Raw genomic sequence first — 21,583 nt, forward strand, 5'->3', positions numbered from 1 at the left:
GAATCCCTCAGCTCATTGAAGAATTTTCTTTCTTGCAAAAGAGTGATGAAAAGCTCATGAAAATAATTTATTTTACTAAAGATAGATGTGCTTTTAAGAGTCCTACATAATCTGAAGTAGAATTTCAGTGAGTTTCTTTTAATTTAAAATGGAAAAATATATATTTAAAAATTTTTGACGCAAAAAAATGAAAAGAAAAGCTCCTGAGAATGCTTCGAGTGATTCGAGTGTCAGAAATAATTATTTGCAAAGTCAGTTAATGCAAATTGCAAAGTCACATCACCCGAAAGCCAATCAAACAAACCTATATGTAAACCAAAGAGGTGTTTGTAGGTGTTAGGGGGTGAGAAACTTGTACTTTTCGTATTGGTAAATAAATTTACCGAAGACGTGATTCCATTTGGTGAAAATTGTCAGTGATTGACTAATATTTGGATGGATTGTGCCAAACAAGCACATCTCTTGCAAACAATGTCACAACAACGAGCGGGAAGATTTACCAATCGATAGCGTGTCAGAGGTCAACTTGCAAATTGTTACGATAGACTACAAGATTGTATGAAATCCCTTTTGGTGGCAATATTGTCTCTCTCGATAAGTTCTTCCCACAAATATCCACCCTATTGTATAGCTTCCTTGGAGCAATCCACGGATTTTGGGGTGACTTTCATTAAACTTTCACCTACTTTTGCAATGAGGAGAGAGACCAAGTGAATTTTGGGATCACGGCAAGGGGACTACTGCATTTATTCCATATGGATTATACTGTTAAGTTTTCAACACTCAAGAAAGGGAAACTATGTGGCATTTCCTGGCAGAGAATTTGCGAGATCTGCTGGATCATGTCCAACTTCTTGCGACTGCTACAAAATCCCAGAGACATTGGATACAGAGGAGTATTCCTTCCCCAAAAATCTCATACAGAATATGTCGAACACTGGGCCGGGCAGAAGAGTGAACGTCAATCATTCGATAATCACCACTTTCCGAGCGATTTGTGCACCATTCTGGCACTGAAAATAAAGAGAAGTTGAGGGTACATATATCCATTCAGTGAGAAAAAAAATTCAATAGTCGAGCAGCAAAGTCTCGTCACGTACTTTCTCAGTTCATCGTTCAAAACGCTCAAGTTGCGCCAAGTTATCGCCAAGGGGGGTGGTGGAGTTTTATTAAAAATGATTGGACCAACACTTCTTAAACACAAGAGCTCTTCCTCATTTATATTGGCGCCGGGACGTGCGGGAGCGGCGAACACTGAGAGTGCCCATAAATCCTCTGTCGGCTATTAAATAGACGTTCTCCGGCGCACAAGAATAGTTGAGAGTCACCCAGTATGTGACAATAAAAAAATGCATTCCCACAAAAGCTTTAATTCTGCACAAATTTTTCCCACAATTTATGAGTGGGTGGTGCGCGACCAACATTGCTGAATACGGGCAAACTTTCGTCGATAAAAAGTCCCGCGAGGAAAAAAGTTTAGTATGTGAGGGAGAGAGCTTTTTTTTCAACCCCTCAACAATTGCCCCATATGCTTCAAGGGGTGATCGTAAAAATTTTTAAAGATTATAGGAATTTCTACATAATATTCTGACCACATTTTGCGCTTTTACTTGACACATTTGGAATATTCTTTTTTTTATGAAAATTGGTCAAATGTTTCTAAATGTTCTAAATTCCCAAATGCAGCCAAGGAAAAAAAAATCCTCAAGAGAATGAAACAATTTAATTTCAATCGAGAAGCATTCTTGGTGGCGATAATTGATTTATCAATAATGTGGAATAGAAAACCACATTATGTTCAAAGTTGCAAACCCCTTGGTTTTCAACGATTGACCTCAAACCCCAATTTCCTCTGCCGGAAACTTTTGCATTGGAGGAGGAAATTTTAAAACTATTCCAACACTCGCAGCTGTGCTAAAATGAAAAACAGATCAAACCAAATAGTTTGATTAACTATTTCTCTCATTATTTGCCCCAAGTCGAGAACTCTGTCCCTGACAAATGGGGGTTTCGATGGGATGAGGAGTGGTGGTGGTGGCTCCTGTGGGATCGGCAAACCCGCATCGATGCAGCGGCGTTGTGCGGACTTTCCACAAGCTAAAGGATCTACACGATGAATAGGGTGAGTGTATGTGCAAAAGTTTCGGGAGGTTTTGTGAAAGGACGCAGATAAATTGCAGACAAGTCTGTAGTTTTGTCATTGGACAACATTGGTTGCAAAACAACATTCTAAATGGAAGAAGATGGCGATGAATAAGAAAAGCATCGTGGAATCCACTCCCTCACCCAACTCGAGGTTACCCCACAAAACCCATCTACACCCACGAAATTTATATTCAAAACAAAACTCCGGGCACACTGCAAGTGTTTTGGAGATGCCGGAGAGAGCAACTTTTCAAATTACTCCAAAGCACTTTAAATTTATATTAAGAAGCCCCCGCTACCATTGATGTGGGCAAAAGGGGTTCCTTTTGGGGGTTGATTCTCAACAAGATATCTCTCCCACTTGGCTAAACTTTTTCATTTTCTTCGCTCACTTAGCTTTGGTGCGGTGGCTTCTTCAGTGGTTTTTTCCCAGCTCAATTGCTGAAGCTTTTCCGTCTACATTCGATTGCTTTTTGACCATCAAAGAAGATATCCTCGCGCTATCTTCCACTTGGCTAAGTTTGATTATAATTCTCACATTTTCACCACCAAGGGGTGTAATAACATTTTGCCAATCTCGGTACGATGAGAAGGAGGGTACACTGCTAGGAAGAGTTTGTGATTTTCCAAGGAGAAATTGAGAACTTTGAGTATTAATTCCATGATATATTATTTCTTGTTATGTATAAAAAGAGAGATAGAGCTATATATGGATCCTGAGCTTTTCTTAATATTTCCTAATTCTCTTTTAACTCCAGATGTCTCTGTTTCTACACAAAGCCCTCTAGTGAATGATTTGGATCTCTATTAGAATTCAGATTACGCACCAGAATATTAGGTCGCGACATTCTTAAACGCCTTTAGAAGTTAAATCTGATAAAAAAGCTCTCATATTCACGATTTAACTATCCCATTTATTTCATCTCCGTATTGTTTCAATATGCCGAGATTTAAAAGCTTTTTCTCTTACAATTTCTCTTTTTTTGTGTGCTTTATATCCACGTCCCCACACTTCCCACCCCGGGGTGCTGCTTTAAAACGAATAAGACAAAGAAAGCAGTGACCGAAAAAGGCGCCTTGTAATGAGATTGCGGAATTGGGGTTATCACAAATCATGCCTCTTCTGTCACGGGCAGTCGGTCAGAAGTTATCTCCCCGTAGAACTCCCATTCCACGCTACTCATCCCTCCCCCCGTTCATGTTGTTTTCGTTCTATATCCAGGGCGATGTATCGTGATTTCGCCATGGAAAATGGGAAGCATCACTCCTGGTCTGCGAGAGAAAACCCACAATCAGTTTTAGATCGATTCATGAATTTTTCATTGTTTCTCTTGTGATTTGTGAGCCACCCACCCAGCACACACACACCCTTCCCTCCCTGCCAGCCCCCAGAAAGACTCTGCGGGAATTGCGGAAACAACAAATCAGAGAAGTTGAGGCTCTTCTCCTAATTTCCGGGAGAAGAGACTCTCCCGCAAAACTCCTCGTGCCGTCTCCATAATTGATGAATACAGTATTACCCCTCTAGAATTTTCTTTAAAACCCAACGACCCACGTGGGGGGTGGGCCTGTGAGAGTAAAACTTTCTGGCGCGCAGGAAGTTTTCCACCCACAAGGAGGAAATATTCGAAAATGATTCACCACCCCCCACTGCCTCCCAACGCCTCCATCTGACAGAATCAAATGCCATTTACACGTTTCAATGAAAAATAATTCTTCATGAGAATTCAATGGAAAATGCGCAAAGGACGATTTTCGGGGAGGGGGTGGCGGGTAAAAGCAACCTTCCCTCCATAAAAGAAGTCAATCACATGCTGCAAAAAGGGAATCTGTACAAAAGTGATGAAGTGGCACGGCAAATCGAGAAGATAATTTTCTGAATTAATAGCTTGTGTTTAAATGTGAATAAATATAGCATGAGGAGAAAGGGCGCTAGACAAAGTTTTCCAGGAATTTGTTGGAAATCCGCTTTAAGCTCATTAAATCGTGTTACTGTGTGCAACTTTTAAAGAAGATATTACCTTGTATTATTCCCCTTAGTTATTTCCAAAAGATCTACGTGGGAGTAATTAAGGTTTTAGGTGTGGAAATTATTCACAAGACGACGATGTTCTTAAAAGCAGAAGGAATTTCATAGCAAAAGGGAGTTAAGGGGGGACTCTCACCGCGTTGGAAGAAATATGTATCTAGATATAAAACCTATAGAAGGAATAAATGTTATACAATTATAACAGATAATGCATTCCAAAGTTCCTTTTTTTTTTCAACAATTTTCGCAACTTTCATTCGTATTTTGGACGTCAAAACTTGGCAATTTGTTGGATTTTCTCACAAAAGATGAGCTGTAATTAATTATATTTTACCATTAGTACAAATAAATAGGTCGAGTCTACATAAAACTTTCGGGTGAATCATGGTAAAAAACTTTAAAAATGTTTTTTTTTTTCGGAAAATACTTTCAAAAGCACATTGGGATGAAAAGCTCTAGCCAATTGCAATTTAAGTTGGAATTTTTTCCCATTTTTCCTCAAAAAAAAGCTTCTTTCTTACAAATTTTTAATATGAAATTTAATATTATTTTTTAGGTAAAATAAAACAAATTCAAGCACAATTCGGGTCACATTTACTCCATTCTTCCCTATAAAAATAATTTCCATTGTTTCATTAATGGATGGATTCCATTACATACATCGTGAGAGGTCTTAAAGAGCAAATATGCCTGTAGAAAATCAATAATATGGCTTGTTTTATCATGTAGCTGGGTACCACAGCCAATACAGTCAAGCAGAAAGTCCTCCATTTCGCAAATTGTCTCCCAAATGCAACGTCCCTTTGGAGCAAAAAGGGATGAAAAGCCCCTTTGAAGTTCACGGCAAAATCATTTTCATTCTAGGACATGAATCCCAATTTTCCTGCCCTATTGGTTCACGTAGTTCTATAGAGAGAAAAGCCAAAGGCTCATGGGGTGTGTTCTCTGTCTGCGGCGATATCCCCGCGGCTTTTATATCGCAATACAGAGAATCAATTGATAGAGATGGGTGGGATTTTTTTCTGTGTCCAAAGGGAATGGGATTGGGGCTTCAATACCTACCGAGGCACAAGTCGACAGTGGTGGTCGCCAGGAGAAGCAACAGGTGCACCATCATCGCGGAGCTGTGGCAATTTTTCGCCATGACTGTCGTTTGTCACACACAGACCTGCCTGATTCCAAAAGAGGGGCTTTCTACTCTCTGCTCCACTTTCACTCCATCCGCTTAATGAACTTGTTGATTAAATTGTTTTTCAGTTGGAAACCACCATTGAATTTCTATATCAAGTTTTATGCACAAACTATTCTCTTTATATTATTTTTTTCTTTAGTTAAAATGTTTATCGATGAACTCTTCTCCACTACACTGTAGCTATTTGAGGGTTATTGTTTGAAAATTTAGAGGTTATTGTTCGTGGATTTGCATAATGAGTTTGTTAGTTTTTGTCACTCTGTGCTGGTTATTTTGGGGAAGTACACTCTGCTTCAGGGGTTGGGGGTGAGTGCTCTTCCGACTAAATTGAATTTTGTGGTGTTTTCGCTCAGCAAACTATATATTTTTACTTCGTTTCTAAATACGTCTGCAAAAATAGTTTGTAAATTGTTTATTAACCCCTGAGATTCTACATGCTGTGCTTTTAAGTGTTTTTATCTATTTATTTTATTCCTAATACTGTATTATTCTATCTAAACTTATTGCTAAAATAAAAAAAAATCTTTAAAGTTTCATTACAATTATCTTTGAGATAAATAAAAAAAAAACATTTTTTCCTGCTCCAAATAGCAAAGCAAAACGTTAAATGAGAAAAGTACAAGTCTGAGGAAAATATTAGCATACCCATTATTTTTCGCATACCCAGAGTCTTTTAGTAAAAGTTTCATTCGAAATTATAAACAAAAGTTTACACAAAAAATTTCATTCCAATAAATATATAAAAATAAAATACTAAAATATGCATATATTTTGTTGAAATAATAATAAAAAAAAAACTTCTCCACAATCCGTGAGAAATTCCCCGAGTTGAGATAGAATGGGGGTTTTATGTGGCATGGGTGTGGTTTGCGTTACCCCTAACCGCGAAAGGGTGGGAAAAGCATTGCAAAACAATACGGGGGGAATAAATAATAAAACTTTTCCTCTTTTGTATGCAAAAATACATTGCATTCATCCCTTTTTTCGCGCGGGATTTTTATTATGCTCCATTTGTGGACGGGAAGCTCCCACATGCCGGCGTGAGGTCAGAGGTTGGCGTTGGTGACAACAATGCGATTAATTCCGCCGGAATTCAATTGTCACGGTGTACCCATGGGGCAGTAGCATCCACCGGGTGGTGCGTTGGGGTGAGTGAAAAAAAAGAGGGTGACTGCTGATTCTTCGTGCAAGAGTCTAAAATTGAATGTCTATGTGGGGATGGACTGGAGGTAGTGAAGATGTGCAGTGAGGGAGGGAAAATTGCGGATGTTGGAATCCATCATCATCACCGACCGTGATGTTGAGGGGGACGTTTGGGTGCTTGAGGGGATAAAATGTTAACGAGACGATTACGATATAAAAGTAACAAGGGTGGCTGGTAACCCCTGCCCGTAGGGCCTATCCTTTGGGATGAGAAAATTGCTCGAAAGTTGATGAAATGTCCCTCGACACATACAATTTGGGCCTCGCATGTGAAAGCAAATATAGAGGGTTTGGTCTGTGTGTGTATGTGTGTACCAAGCATGGGAATGCGGAATGTGTCCCCATTTCATCCTAGGCCAGTCAACCAAAGGATTTAGAAGAAGATTACGCCCCATTGAAGAGGTTGCCCCTGCCCCGGATGACTTGAGCGAGATATTCCCATCCTTTTTTTTTGGAGACATTTTGTCAATTCCACAGTGGATCCCATAAGAGTTCCTCTGGTGAGCCGTAATACCGATAGAAGCTGCCGAAAGAATAGAGCCATCACTTGGGATCCTCTCTCACTGTGTATACATATACGTTTATGCTTCGAGCCTATGTAGCATGAAATAAAAATTAATTCCCCTGTCAAACCAAAATCCAACCACTGGAGGTTATTGAATTTCATCTCCCCTATTGCCCGGTCTTGTGAGTATCTTTGGAGACAATGTGGACCATCCTGTGTGATAAACGCAATGATAAGTGATTTTTCACCCAAAGCTCCCGGACAGTGTTTTTCCCGCACCCTCCATGGCATCCCTCACGCCACTGGGCCTGAGCCTAGAGCGGATTACACATGAGAAGATTAATGAAACGCAGCGACCTCCATGTAATTCATCAATATATATTCACTGACATTGTCCTCCCCATGCTCACCCAATATATTGTTTATCCCCAACAATATTTCTCCCGACCTGAATGGCGTGACACTGTAAAACCCACACCATACGCACCGCATATTCCACGACAAGAAATCTCTCTCTCACCCCCTCAGGCATCAAGCTCAGTTGTGGGCGGGGGGCGAAGGGCAAGTGGACCTTAGGCGATTGGAAAGAGCTTAGAAAGTCACCAAGGAGGTCGCTTTGGTGTCATGGTAGGATTAGAGCTGAGTACAATGTACGAGGCTCTCTAGCTTAGAGGATTCAAAACGGCGATTAAAAGTTCTAAAAAAGAAGCTTAACGCACAAAAGCTTTTCTTCACTTTTTTTTTTACGGAATTAGATTTATCTCCTTAAAGCTATTTACCTCTATAAATCCAAAAGCAGAAGGTATCAACAGCTGTGTATTATGTAGTTAGTCCTGATATTAGGTACTTACAATTTATATCTATCTATATAAAATATTAGGAAATATTTTACGTTGAGTCTATTTTTAAAATACATTTTTTTTTTAAATTTTCTTTTTGCAAAGGCTTAACGTAGATCAAGGACTGTTTTTTTTTTATAATTTCAACGTAAACATTAATTAAATTTATTTTTCAAAATGAATTAAAATAATAATTTTCCGACAACAATTAATACTATTTTTTTTTATTATTTTTAATTATAATTCTTTTATAAAATAATAAACACCTTTTTTTATTTTTACTACCTAATGTTTTTAATTATATTTTAATTTCAATTTGACACATATTAAAATTTTGCAAAAAAAAGTTCGCTGCAAATTGCGAAAATGTGATTGGGGTTGGAATTAAAAATAATTAAAATAAGTTTGACTATTGAATATGTTTTTCAGTTATACCTAAAGTAATTACAGTTTTATCTTCAATGACATAAAAAATACGAATAATTCCATAGCGGAAACTCTATTTATTATTTACTTATACATAGTTTATTAATTTGCCAGAGCTTTTGCAATAAATTATGTATTATTTTGTTGAAAAAACTTTGTTCTCACACTGAAATATTTTTTTTTACTAGTGTTAAACACTTAAAGGAGCGAATCTGCCCCGGACTGCCCTAAATGAATTGATTTAAATGTTTTTAGGAATTTTAAATTGGGTAATTAATTTTAAAGACTACAACGAATTTTTCTTGTTTTGCACTTTTTTCTCTGAGAAATAAAAGTTCTTTGAATTTTGTTGACAACGTACATTTTATCTATTAGCAAGCAGCAAGAGACGGCCAGGAGGTCTTGGGATAGGCAAAATGGGCAAAAAAGCAATCAAAAACTGGGTTATTCGATCACATAGAAAAGCTCTATTTGACTTTTTTTCCTCTTTCAAACAGCCTCCCCCCAAAAAATTCTCTTCAACACACCACCCACTCCTGCTTGACACGTGACATTTGGGAGAGAGTATATTATATATTTTTTGACTTTGCGTCACCCACCCCAAAGGCTTAAAATTTATCCACCCAATATCGCAAAGCAAAGGGATGCTCTACGCCCCGCAGCCTCTCTCCAAACGCGAAAGTTCCAATCAACATCAAAGGAGAAAAAAATATCTTGAGCTTTCTTTTTTTGTGTGAGCTTGCTTCGTCATTGCGATGGAGTTCCCGGAGTTGATTCACTCAAACCAACTTTATTCAATTTTCAACCCGATTCGAGTTGGAATTAGAAGAAAAGTTCAGCAATAAAATAAAATATGTGTGCACATTTTCTCTTCAAATGGGGGTTTGGCTTTCTCTCGTTTTTTTTTCCTTTTTTGCTTCTTTTTGGTTTGTTTGAGTAAAACTTTGAGCATGGCACAATGCGAAGATGAGGACGAAGAAGAGGGAGAAAGGAAAAAAAATAAGGTCCTCTTCGTCATTTCTTCCAGTTCAATGAATTTGTAACGTGCAGATTTCTGCCGATTCTGCACAAATCTTCGTGAGAGAAGTTGATAATTTTATTTAGAGCTTTTCCTCCTCTGGGATTTTTTTTGTGCCTTTCACATGGGGGTTTGCCCCCAAGGGGCTTGGATCCCATCACATGAGGTAATACCCTATAAATATCCTACGGCACGTGAATAATGCAGGACGAAAGGGGAACATATTTTGGTATTCACGGCACAACGCTAGGCTTCACTTGCAAATATGGAATTGTGCCTCACAGTAAAATATAATTGGACTTGAAGGAGTTCCCTTTTGGGCTCACTGCAGTAGGTTTAGTCGCTCTTTTTTCCAGCCAATCCAATAAGCGTGTAATTCAAGGGAAATATTACGAAAGAATAAAATGACAAGAAATGTATTAAAGAATATAAAATATTATGTAGGTTGAATCCTATTTCTATGAACAAGATAAATTTATTAAAATATTGAAAATTCAAATTTTCCTGGGAAAATAAAAAGGGGAAATATAAATTCTAAGAGAAATTTTTATAAATTCTAAGAGAATCCCAGAAGGAAATATATATAGAGACCGTGACAGATGCTTGCAATTCCGTTCAGTGTGACATAAATTATGCTGATACTTCTTTTCACATGCAAATACTTAAGAAAATCTAATTTAAAACTTTATTTCAAGTAAAAAAACACAGAGAATTTTCTTGAGAATTCTTAAACAACTTCCGGAAACTTATATTTATTTAAAGAATTTTTTTAAATAAAATTTATTTAAAAGAAACAAAACGTTTGACTATGTACTTAAAAATGAATTCTTAACATCTAAATAAAAATAGCATGTTAAAGTTAAAATTTGAAAATTTTCCATAAAATTTAAAATTTTTTTTAAATTTGAAAATTAAAAAAAAATTAAATCAAAGATTTACAAAATATTTTGTTTATCACATAAAAGACTTTCCAAAGAAATTAAGGCAATTTTAATGGTCTTTAGTTCGAGCTTTGCTATATACATTTTGAATCAGTAAACAAAAACAAAAAACTTCTCAAATTTAACGACTTTTAGGTACTCTTTTCATTGAAACTGAAAAAAAGTCAAAAATTTCTCTTCACGATAAAAAAAGAAAACTAAACTTTCTCTAACAAAGCTGGATTAAATGTGCAAGAGCAAAAAAATGTGAACATTGTACAATCCAGAGAATATCCTCATTTAATTAAAAGTTCAATTAAAGCAAGAGAAACAAGCTGCAATAAATGCAAGATTTGTTCAAAAAACTATTAGTTTAAATGGAAGTTTTTAGTTTAGAGTGCCACTCCAGGTGCTTTTAAGCTCATCTAGCTTCTCTATATATGATTGTTTTCAGTTGATTCCGGTGTGGTGGCAACTTCGGGGAGATTTTGTGAGACTTTGGGGTCTCATTTCAGAGATAAAGTTATTAGATTTTTACCAACTCTCAGTTAAGCACTCTTAATAAATATTAACGAAGTGTTTATAGACACCGAACCGAGATATCTCACAAAGTGTTTGATTACATCCACTTCATATCATATGATTCCTTCCACGAAGGGTCCTTTTGATGTGTCCAAGAATTTCACTTTATTTGCACGTTGATTTGAATTATCTTCTCTCTTCTGTGTCACAACACAAGACACAGCACAGCGGCTAGAGAACCAACTAATCCCGAAGAATTTAGTATACAGTCAAGAACTTGAGAAGTATGCCACGGTGAGACACATAAATCTTCAACTTTGTTGTTTGACTAATGTTGGTTTAGAGTTCTTCTTGGAGAACTTGCGACCGACTTGGCGTGAAGCACCGAGACAACTGATGATTTGAGGGAAAAACACTCGTTGCTTCAACACAATTTTCCTCGCTTTCTTCTTCCCATTCACATTCGTCATCCCCTAAGGGGTGGTTTTGTGTATTTGTGTATCCCTGGAATGCCACACCACAGCGCATGCGACTTCCAGTCACCCGTCTCTGTTGCAACCCCTTACCGGTTGGTCACAATCATATGGCAATATTGCACTTTGATGACCCAAAATTCGCCTCTTGTGCATCTTTTATGATATTCACCTTAATTGGCCTATAATTGTTACAAACCCATCCATTCTCTTTCAACTCAACCTTTTGCCACACATACGAAATGTACGGGATGATATTTCTTGGAAATCGCCACGTGATTTCAATTGATTTTTTTATTAATTAGTGAACACGAAACGAGATATCTGTCAATTAGTGCATTTAACGACATTGAACCTTTTACGCTTTTATGTGGATTTATGATTGAAATGGGAATTTTTCAGGAAGCTTTTGAACTTATTCACATTTTTCGTTCATTAAGTTAATTAGTTTTATTTAATAATTGATTACCTTGGAAATTTTTTTAAGTAATTAAGGAATTATTGCGAAATTGTTGAGAGAGAAACATATTTTTGCTATTATTCCTAATATAACATGTTAAAGGATAATTTTCTTTTTGAAACGTAATCGTGAAAATAATTTAAAGATGTGTTTTTATGTCTCTCTTAAAGCTTTTTTTCTCAATCATTCCTAAATTTTTTTTCATTTTATTTATGTATATTTATACTTTACAAAAGGAACCCTTAGAAAAGCATCAAATCTCTGTAATATCTCCATGAAAAAAAAAACAATATTTAAATTCATAAAAACTGACGATAAAATACTTTAAAATTTAATATTTGTATGTTAATTGTACTACATATATGTAAAAAAATCCCTTATAATTAAGCAAGTATAAAAAGCATGGTTTTACAAAGGCTTTAATATAATAGTTTTTCTTCCATATTTTTCTCCTTTCATTTCCATGCAGATTTTCTGAAAATTCCACGTTTTTTTGCATTTGCAAATCCATCAAATTGGCTTTCGTATTTTGAATTAAAAATCATTTTTAAAAGTACATAACATGCTTTTCAATAGAAGAGAGAAAAGCTTGGATTAAATGGATTTTCATATTGGATTGGTATTAAGCGAGAATATAACAAAATAAATTGCTGAATTTGCTGGTTGTTTGTTTTGCAGGACAAAACTGTCGGTTTTGGATGACTTCTGATGTGAATATCCACCAATCCATTGAAATTTTCAATAGAAAACCCTGTAGATTGTACGCAAAAGTTTGCACAATGGACTTTTGGCAATAATAGCAATATGTGGAATCTCTGGAACAATCAACGTGCAATTGCAATACGAATGACATTACCTCTCCTCTTTTATTTTACAAGCGCATCATACGCATGTTGAGTGTATATCAAAAGCTTGCAGAAGTTTTCAGTGCCAAAGTGCGCCAAAAAAAAAAAAAAATTGATATAAAGTTGAGGAGGAATAAAAAATGGGCAAATAATGGATCTTTGGCAGAAATTGAAATGAAATTCACTTTAACGAGCACCCATTGAAAATTTATGAATCGTTTGTACTTGCGGATTGTGGTTATGACTCTCCAGGTTGGGGCATTGCGCTCTGCATCAGTCCACGCTTAAAGCTCGTAAAAGTTCAGCACATATTTCACCGCGCTGGGGCAACCCCCTAGAATACCACCTCGCTCCTCGTTCTACCTCTACGTTGTGTGCACCCCTATGTATGGCATAAATGCAGTGTGTGCGCCTCTCCTAGGTCCTTTGGTCACTGAAGCAGCAACAGCCGGAGCCCCGGAATGCGGCACTGAAATGCCATCATTTCAGCGCGACAGAAATGAATTAGAAAATTCCACCTTGGAAGTATTTATTGCATGACGAGCAGTTTCCATCGAAAAAGCAATAATGGGCTCAACATCCCATGCCTTTCCTCACATCTTTCCCTCGTTTTCCCAATAAAATTCAAGAGTGCGCCATTTATTCATCCGCCACAGAGAAAGGAGCGAGAGAGGAGCACTTTGGCAGGCCAACCCTTGCGTTTTAAAGCAAGGGGACATCATATGGAGCAAAAATAGTGATCATTTATATTATTTGTTTTAGATAAAAGTGATAAAAATATTTGCTGTTGTGAATAAAAAATGAATTCCTTAATTAAAAGAAGTAAATAAAATGAGCTAAAATAAATTAAAGAATTTGTTCAAAAATTTAAAAAAAAAACTTTACTTATTAATTAAAAATGCTTTTTTTTTAATTTTGTTCAAAACGTTTTACAAAACAATGCCATTAAAACTCAATTATAATTCTAAAAGACATCACCCCCAGATTTCACCCCATGGGACCAATCCTGGCGCATTCAGTCCTTGTATGCTGGAGGAATATTGAAATGAGGTGAATAATGGAATACTTTGGTAAACGGGCGGTTCAAAGGATCTCCATGGCCACAAAGCAAAAAAAAAGTTCACAGTCCTCGAGAGAATGCTATGTGGGAATCTCAGAGAGCATTCATTAAAATTTAATTTTATTTCTCAATTAAATTGAATGAGCTTTCACGGAGCTTTTTCGCCGCCCCCATTTAGTCTCAGCACTTTTGCTCATCCGGGGTATATGTATATATCATTTTGTATTTGCATTGGGCAAATAAGATTTAAAAGATTAAGAGTTGAAAGAAATCTCTGGGATTCCTCATGCTTGGCTGCCCGTTTCCATCTTTCAGGGGGGTTTGGTCCCTGGGAAAAGGCGAGGGTGGTTGAAAATTCCCATGGAATTGCAATCAATAAATTGTTAGGGTTTCTGTGGCTGAACTGCGAAGTATTCTCCGCAGCTTTCATGGTTCACATTAAGTTTCTGTCGTCAAGAGAAGAATTCTTCTGGCACACAAGGAAGTTCCATGTGGGGAATGTGACAATGGCACCAATGGAAAAGCCATTTTATGAGCTCCAACTTGGATGTTGAAAGCGATTGTGTGGAGGAATAATCAAATACGTACAGTCGTGGTATTTCCTGCGGACTCTATCATTCCTTCACACGTTCCACTTTCAAAGGAGCACAGGAATCTCCTTTTTGCTCTTTGAGAATATTCATCTCACCTTTATCGTTGCTCTTGTACAAAGGAATAGCTTTTGTTAAACCTGGATTTTCAGTGGTTGACCAGAAACAAGTTGCATTCCCGGGAGTTTCTCTTGATTTTGAGATTTCTTTCGATGAACTTTGTGTATTTGCGGTGGAAGCTTTTGAAATAATTTTGTAAGCTCTATAGCTGAATGACATAATTCTTTTTACATTTTAATGAGAACAAACCCTTGTTTGGCATGTCTTTGTTGTCTGGCAAAAAGGTTCTAGGTATGGTGTTGGTGTAATAGAAATTGCACTGGAAACCCACTATTTTAGATTATAATCATGAATCCGTGTGCAAATTCTCCGTCACGTATTCACGGCGGAAAGGTGAAAGCGTGGAATAACATCGGAGAAAATTGGAGGGTGCTGAATAAACCAAGTTGTGGTGATAAATACGCTGTGAATTGCGTGGGGGAGGTTTGCTGCAGACAAAATTAGGGGGTGTTTTTGGGGGTTGTTCGGTATTCACAGCGGACGATACGGAAGTTACTTCTGAACTGCAATCACGTGGTGGGCTGGTGTAAGAAGTCGCGCACGAGTGCGGATCTCGCGGTGGAAGCTGCAAACAGGAAGCTACGTGGCTGCCTTAATTACTCCTCACCTCAAATTGCACCTGATAATCGTCTTCATGGTTGGCAGATCACACACAAAATACCACTGCTGAATACCAGGAGCACCCCGCATTGGTAGAGTTGGAGCTACGAACAATGGTTAGAGCTTACAGGTGGCTGCCCAGGTTGAGGGGTAGTGGTGATGCAACTCGACCCCATTTGCAGGGATTGACTTGCAGTGCACAGATTGCCACAAGTCGTGGAAAGGGGTATGAAGGGTTTTAGAATGTCCACGTGCTGCAATTACCACGTCTTTTTCTCCCTTTCACACACTTGAAAAAGTTCATCGGGAAATCATTAAACTCTAATGCCTTTACTGATACACATTTTTCGTACAAGTTTCCAGTCAGAGTGGGTTAAAAGAAAAAAGCTCACTGAAAGTTCCGTTCAACGTTCAATTGCAATTTAAAGTGTGTCAACTTTTATGAACTTTAATTAACTTTTTTTTACTTCACTTTACCCCTTCGCCTGAGTTGCTCTTAATTTTCTAGGACATTGCGGGAGTGTATAAAGAGGATCACAACTATTTGATTTCATTGAATAATATTAGCATTATTTGAGATTAAATTTTTTTGTAACTTTTGCTCTTGATTTTATAAAATTTCTTTAGGAATTTTTGTTGATATTACGAACTATTTTATAGGTTGAAGACAGGCATAAAATTCACATAAAAAGCTCATTGAAGGTAAAATTTAGCTTTAAAGGTAAAACATAAGAATCATTGCAACTATGGAATGGCTCGCTTTCATTATTCTCTCACTCGTTATATATTTTATCCTCTTGAACATGCTCACAAAAGGTTTTGCTGTATACAAGTTGAAAAATAAAAGCGAAATAAGTTAATGAGATGAGCACAAAAGGAAAAGTCTATAAACAGTTTCAGTTGTACCATGACAGGAGAATTCTTCTTCATTTTGCCCTTATCTTTTGGCCACTTGCTCACACAATTGTTGCTCGCTTCACCAAGTGCCCGAAAGGAAACAATTAGCTGAAATTTAATGACTTTGAGAAATACAGCAATACGAATTGACTTTTAACTGAGGCGGGGTCCAAGCGGATTCTAAGGATTTCCGGATAGGAATTGGGAGGGCTTCAAAGGCACACACACACATACCATACCCACCCCTTTTCACCATGGCACATCTCTGTGTGGATTTAGCGGAGACCAATTCTATTTTTCCATCATTTCCTTTCATCTTTCGCTCTATCATTCCGGTAACACTCACAAAATTCCCCTTCTTTGTCAATATGAAGTGCATTCTGCAAGGCACTTCCCTGCGCGGCTCCTTCTCCCGGAAATTTGAGTCTTTTTCACAGCGCTATACGAGATATTTTCGCGTACAGCATCCCTTGGTGGATTCCAAAGAAATTCCCTTTGGTGCTCGTGTTGTTGAGGAAATCGGAGAACATGTGCTCCAGCAAGGAGGAATTCTCATCATGAAGAAGGCATGCATCCAGGAAGAGAAAATAATGAGAAATCTGCAACAATGGCTGGAAAATTGTCGCTGCGTCGTCCCTTGAGGCACTCTGGCGTTCATTTAGACATTTTTTTCTCTTTATCTTCCAAGAGAGAAATGAATCGAGAAAAATCCTTATAGTATTTTATGAAAAAATCCCATGACAGCAGCAAGCCGCAGAAAGCCCCCGGAAAAATTTTAACCCAGTTACGACTGTCGATGGTAAATTTTTAATAATTGTAAACAAATAATTGTAAATAACAAAAAGTTTATGAATAGAAAGTTCAAGATTCTAATTAAAAAACTTCTTTAATGAAAGAGGAAAAAGTTTTGTTTTTAATATGGATGCTTTAACTAGTATGCAGTATATATCGATGCTTAATTACAGAATTGAATTTTTAGTTTAATAAATTCTTTCTTTCATTTTACTTTGGTATTTTCATATTTTCCATGAGATGATGCTTTAAGTATTTTTGCGAATTAGATGATTTTTCTTTACTTAAAAAGTATATGGAAGGAAATTTCCCAACATTATTTTCCAAATTCGTGTATTTAATTAACAGTGGAATGGAAAAGTTTTTAACAAAAAATTTCATTTTTTTTTCAGTGTAAATATTCACTTCTCCATCACTTATTAATTAAATACTATTCCCTTTTCCTTTAATTTGTTAATTAGTTGGTATACCACAATCGTGGCATACCAAGTATTTTTAATGTGAAGTTTAAGGGAACTTTTTTTATTTCAATGTAAAAAATATGCTTCAGGCATATTTCAATTACCTATACCTTTTCATCATTATAAACAAACATTAGCACAATTAAATCATAGAACATTGCTTTAAGGTCATAAAGACCGACCTGTAAAATGGGTAAAGGTATGATTATATTAAATTGTTCACGTTCAACACCTTACCTATGGTAGTTTTCGTACAGTATGAAGCATATGCTGCCATATACCGAAGCATAAAGAGCTGGATTCTTCTATAAAAATCAATTCTCTCTTGCCATTGAAGACATATACATGAGGGTGGTTTAATGCGATGTATATGTTTCTGGAAAGTTTGGCGTGGTTGTAAAATTTTCATGAGTTCCCCCCGTATGGTAGGGTCCTTACGCTAGAACCCCATCCCGCAGCTAACGTATAGTGCTGCACACAAGAGTGGGAATCCGCCAATCGTTGATATAACTTAATGGATTGGATTTAATTCGGTTGATTTTAGCGAACACATTTATTGGCGATTATACGGAAAAAGTTGCTCAATGAGGTGAAGTTAATTCCTGCCGGATTTTCGTTCCACACACGAGCATAACGTTGTGGGGTAGGAGGGGATGGCGTAGGGTTTGGTGACAGCACGTTGAAATGAATCAACATAAATTTTCCAATTGATGCCAGGGACCGAGATATAGATGCTGGAGGTCGAAGGGTGAGCGCCGAGGGGAGGAAAAAAAGTACGAGAGAGGGAGAGAAAGCTCGGCGATGGGGAATTAAAAGTGGGAAGTTGCATGAAATATTCATGATTGGGTTCGATATCACAAAAGGGTCCGGATAAAAATACACGTAAAACGATTTCATTGGCGACGAGGCGGGAGATTGGCTATGTACAAATAATTTACTGCAATCACAGCGATGGCCTATAATTCACCAGCCTCATCCTCCATACGCGGTATCGCTTCGACACAACACTTGGCCAGAGCGTTCATCGATAAAATATTAAACGAAACCCACCTAGCCACCCCCTGGAGTCACCTTTTTCGATTGAGAATATCCAGGAAAAGCGACGGTGCAGACGGCAGATGGGATGGGTGAACATTGAAGATCAAAGAATCGCGGAAAAGTTTCAATTTACTCTCGTTAGTCATCAAATACACCCCATATGGTTATAGGATGGCATTAATACACCAATGTAATTTAATATGCGAGGGGAATTGGTTAATTTAAAAAGCTCTCGGAAAGCCCATTAAAAATTTTATCAAGTGGCTCAGAGAAATTCTTCTGCAATTAAATTTCGTTGGAATTTTATTTGATGATTTAAAAAAAATCAATGATTTTTTTCATTCCTCAAAATGTTTTCCTTAAATTTCTTTGCGTGTTGTTCGTGAAAAATAAAATGCTATATAGGATAAAATTCCCTAAATATTGGGGAATCCGCTACGGATCATTTCCGCAGAAAACGATCACGCGCCTCAGTGCTCGACTAATCCGAATTTCCGTGTGAGAATTTCTCTGTTTAATGTTTAAGCACCTCCTTTCAATCAATAGCAGACCACTGACAGATTTCCCAGTACCCAAGATTTATGTCTGTTTGAGAAGAGCAACAGCGATAGCTCCCCCTGTATCCCCATCCCCCATCAGCCGCATGACGAATGATTTGAGCGCGGGAAATCCACTTGAAATTGTGCTTTGGCGGGGAAAAAATATGCTTGAATACAGAATAGCACGATCAATCTAACAAATATGAGAATAATTTCCCCGCGCGCATTTCCTTTCTTCTCACAGCCTCAGGGGTGGTGATGAGCTCACCCTCCCCGCAAGTGCCACACCATCAGAGAGTCGATATGCGAATGAAGCGTCAAGAGATCACAAGTTGCGGCGGCAACACTTTTCAAAATGATTGCCACCCACCCAATGGGGGTGGGAACGCACATGCAGAGGGGGTGTGAGAGTGCGAACAACATTAAGCAGATTTTCTGGCAGCTTGTGGAAAATCTGTCAAAAGTGGCATTTATTGCGTCTTGTTTCCCATTCATCATCGACAAGCTTTGTAGCTTTTATATATGTGTGTGTATACATAAAGCTCTCGCACTGAAATCGATTAAATAAAAACATGCAATGAATTCGGATTATGTGTGGGTGAGTATTAATATTCCGCGGTAACTTTGTGGTTTAGTCTTTAGTAGGGAGAGAGACAGATAGTATACCATCATTTCCACGCCAAAAATTGACGTCAATTGAGAGGATTTCGCGAGCCGAAGCTCCACTCCCGCATACATACCCCCCTAAAATGGATCATCATGGTGTGTGCTGAGTGAATTTATGTATTTATTTATGCAAAATCTCCCGCCACATTTCCATTTTATGTTACGAGAGCTGTTATAGCGTGTTGACTTAATCGTCACGTTTTGGAATTATGCTAATTCCCACACTGATTTTTTCTGCCACTTCACCATGACACTCGCTCCCCTAAAACCCACATCCCACCATCCATTGAGTGTATTTTCCACGCTTATGAATCCTTCAAAAAGTCCTCAAATTTTCAAGGTATTCGAGACAACACCACTACTTGTATCCTTAAACTGGAAATGAGGGCAAATGAGCTAGTTTTAGGGGTGGATTATTTTTTTTTTGTTGTAACCCCCCTTACCTTCCCCCCCATAACCCAGTCTTAAGCTATACAGCTTATATGGACTGCCGAATCCAAAACATATAACATATAACATTTAGTACATTCAGTCACATTCACACTTGCACTCCATTCATTCTTATAAACGAAACAATGGGGTGGATTATATTCAGCATTTCTTTAATGGATATTTTTTCTCATAAAAAAATGTTTTTTTTAATTTTCATATCGGTTTCACTTTTTCTAAACTTTGTAATTTTCTGAGAACGTACCCTTAAGAGCTTAATCAAAGGTAAAGAGAAGAAAATGTGTGTCTGGAGAACCTTGCTGAAAAAACATTCTCATACGTAGTCACTTAATGGCACAGTGGGTACCATAAAATGAGGCAATCACAGAGAGATTACCCCGGATGTGGAGTACAATCGATAGTTGCTAGAATGAGTAGAAGGGGAGGGTTTGTGCATTGAATAGAGAGAGAGAGAGAGGGAGAGGAAACTTATTAGATTATGTTCAATAGTCGGTGGAGCCATGGGTCATCATCCTCTCAATACATCATGTTGAATATCAATAAACACGGGACATCGGCCACATGGAAAATCTTTCCGCCGTTGGCTCACATTAATCATCTCGCCCCATCCATCAAGCGCAGGAACTCAGCTCAATTTACAATCCACGAGCGAATCGCATTTGTAGGGCGAAGCTGCAGTGCTGAGGGGGATGGTGTTTTGTTGCGAAATAAATCGCAAACATTTTGGGGGTGGGTGTGTGCGGCGGTGTACAAGAAAGGTAGCTAAGGGATGAATTTTCTCTCAAAGAAAGATCTTTCAGTGCGGGGCGAAAGCCCACAAAGGAGACACGTTTGTGGAGAATAGGAGACTTTTGAGGAAAACCCCATAAAGCACCCGTACTTATTTGTTTACGTGAAACACGAAGCTTCGTTGTATTTACGAAGCGCTACCCCAAAAATAAAATGAAACCAAAAACACACCAACCCCCCTTGGTGTAGATGTTACGGAGGGTGTTCAATGTTGATTCCATTGTTGCTGTATACACCGCATCCACAATCCCACGGAAATCAACACCGAAGCTTTGGGCGTTGTGCATTGTCACCTATCTGCCTCTAAATTGAAACAAACGTGCAAAAATACCCCGTAATCGATTAACTACCACCACCCACAAACTCTTTCACATTCCTCGCCCCATTTTTTGCAGTTCTCATGCAGCTGGACGACGAGGGTAAAAAAAAGAGGGATTTGTGGCTAAATCCTGGTGTCGTTTACATTTTATTTCGACGACACTGCAAACATTAAATCCATTTAAATATGCAACTAAAACTAAAGAGCCTCTCATGGATGGACTTAGCTTCTTGCTACAGAGTCCAAAAGCTTCACTCTGTGAGAGATTTTTCTCGCTATTTTTATAGGGATTGTTTTTTTCTTCGTCATTCATTGCTCCAACTGCCTCCTGGCGAGACACCAAAAGCTCACTCTCCCTGAATTATTCGGCACGAGAGCATGGGTGGCACCAAAGGCCATTCTATTTCGGAAGTGGATTAAGCTCATGTTTCGGTTTCAGTTGCATAAATAAGAGACGCGTTTGCAAAAGAGGAAAATCGCGCGTTTGCAAAAGAGGAAAATCGCGCGTTTGGATATTTTGAAAGCACACACCCCGTCGTTTGTACAAAACACCCTCACACTTTTGCAATATTTTGCTGTTTGAACAAATTTCACTTCATTTAAATGCTAATCCCACCGAGTAAATAAAATACAACGAGGGGTATTGAGTACATACTCTTTTCCCAAGCTCTCAATATAACCCCGA

At 37.8% G+C, this 21,583-nt stretch overlaps 1 protein-coding gene across 3 annotated transcripts in view; it reads right to left on the minus strand.

Moving 5' to 3' along the window:
* LOC129787246 (limbic system-associated membrane protein-like) overlaps window positions 1-11,194 on the minus strand; it is a 49,257-nt gene extending 38,063 nt beyond the window's left edge. Inside the window, exons 1-2 of one of the 3 annotated variants that reach the window (XM_055822688.1) lie at window positions 10,816-11,194; window positions 5,237-5,754 (exon numbers count right to left, since the gene is read on the minus strand). In XM_055822688.1, the coding sequence (XP_055678663.1) occupies window positions 5,237-5,318 (82 nt within the window). In that variant the 5' untranslated portion in view covers window positions 5,319-5,754; window positions 10,816-11,194. Of the gene's footprint in view, window positions 1-5,236; window positions 7,989-10,815 lie in introns of those variants that run through there. The other 2 variants (XM_055822696.1, XM_055822679.1) reach the window with 2 other exon arrangements.
* Window positions 11,195-21,583: the final 10,389 nt, after the last annotated feature.

The sequence above is a fragment of the Lutzomyia longipalpis genome, chromosome 1, assembly GCF_024334085.1.
Source record: "Lutzomyia longipalpis isolate SR_M1_2022 chromosome 1, ASM2433408v1".
Classification (NCBI taxonomy): Eukaryota; Metazoa; Arthropoda; class Insecta; order Diptera; family Psychodidae; genus Lutzomyia; species Lutzomyia longipalpis.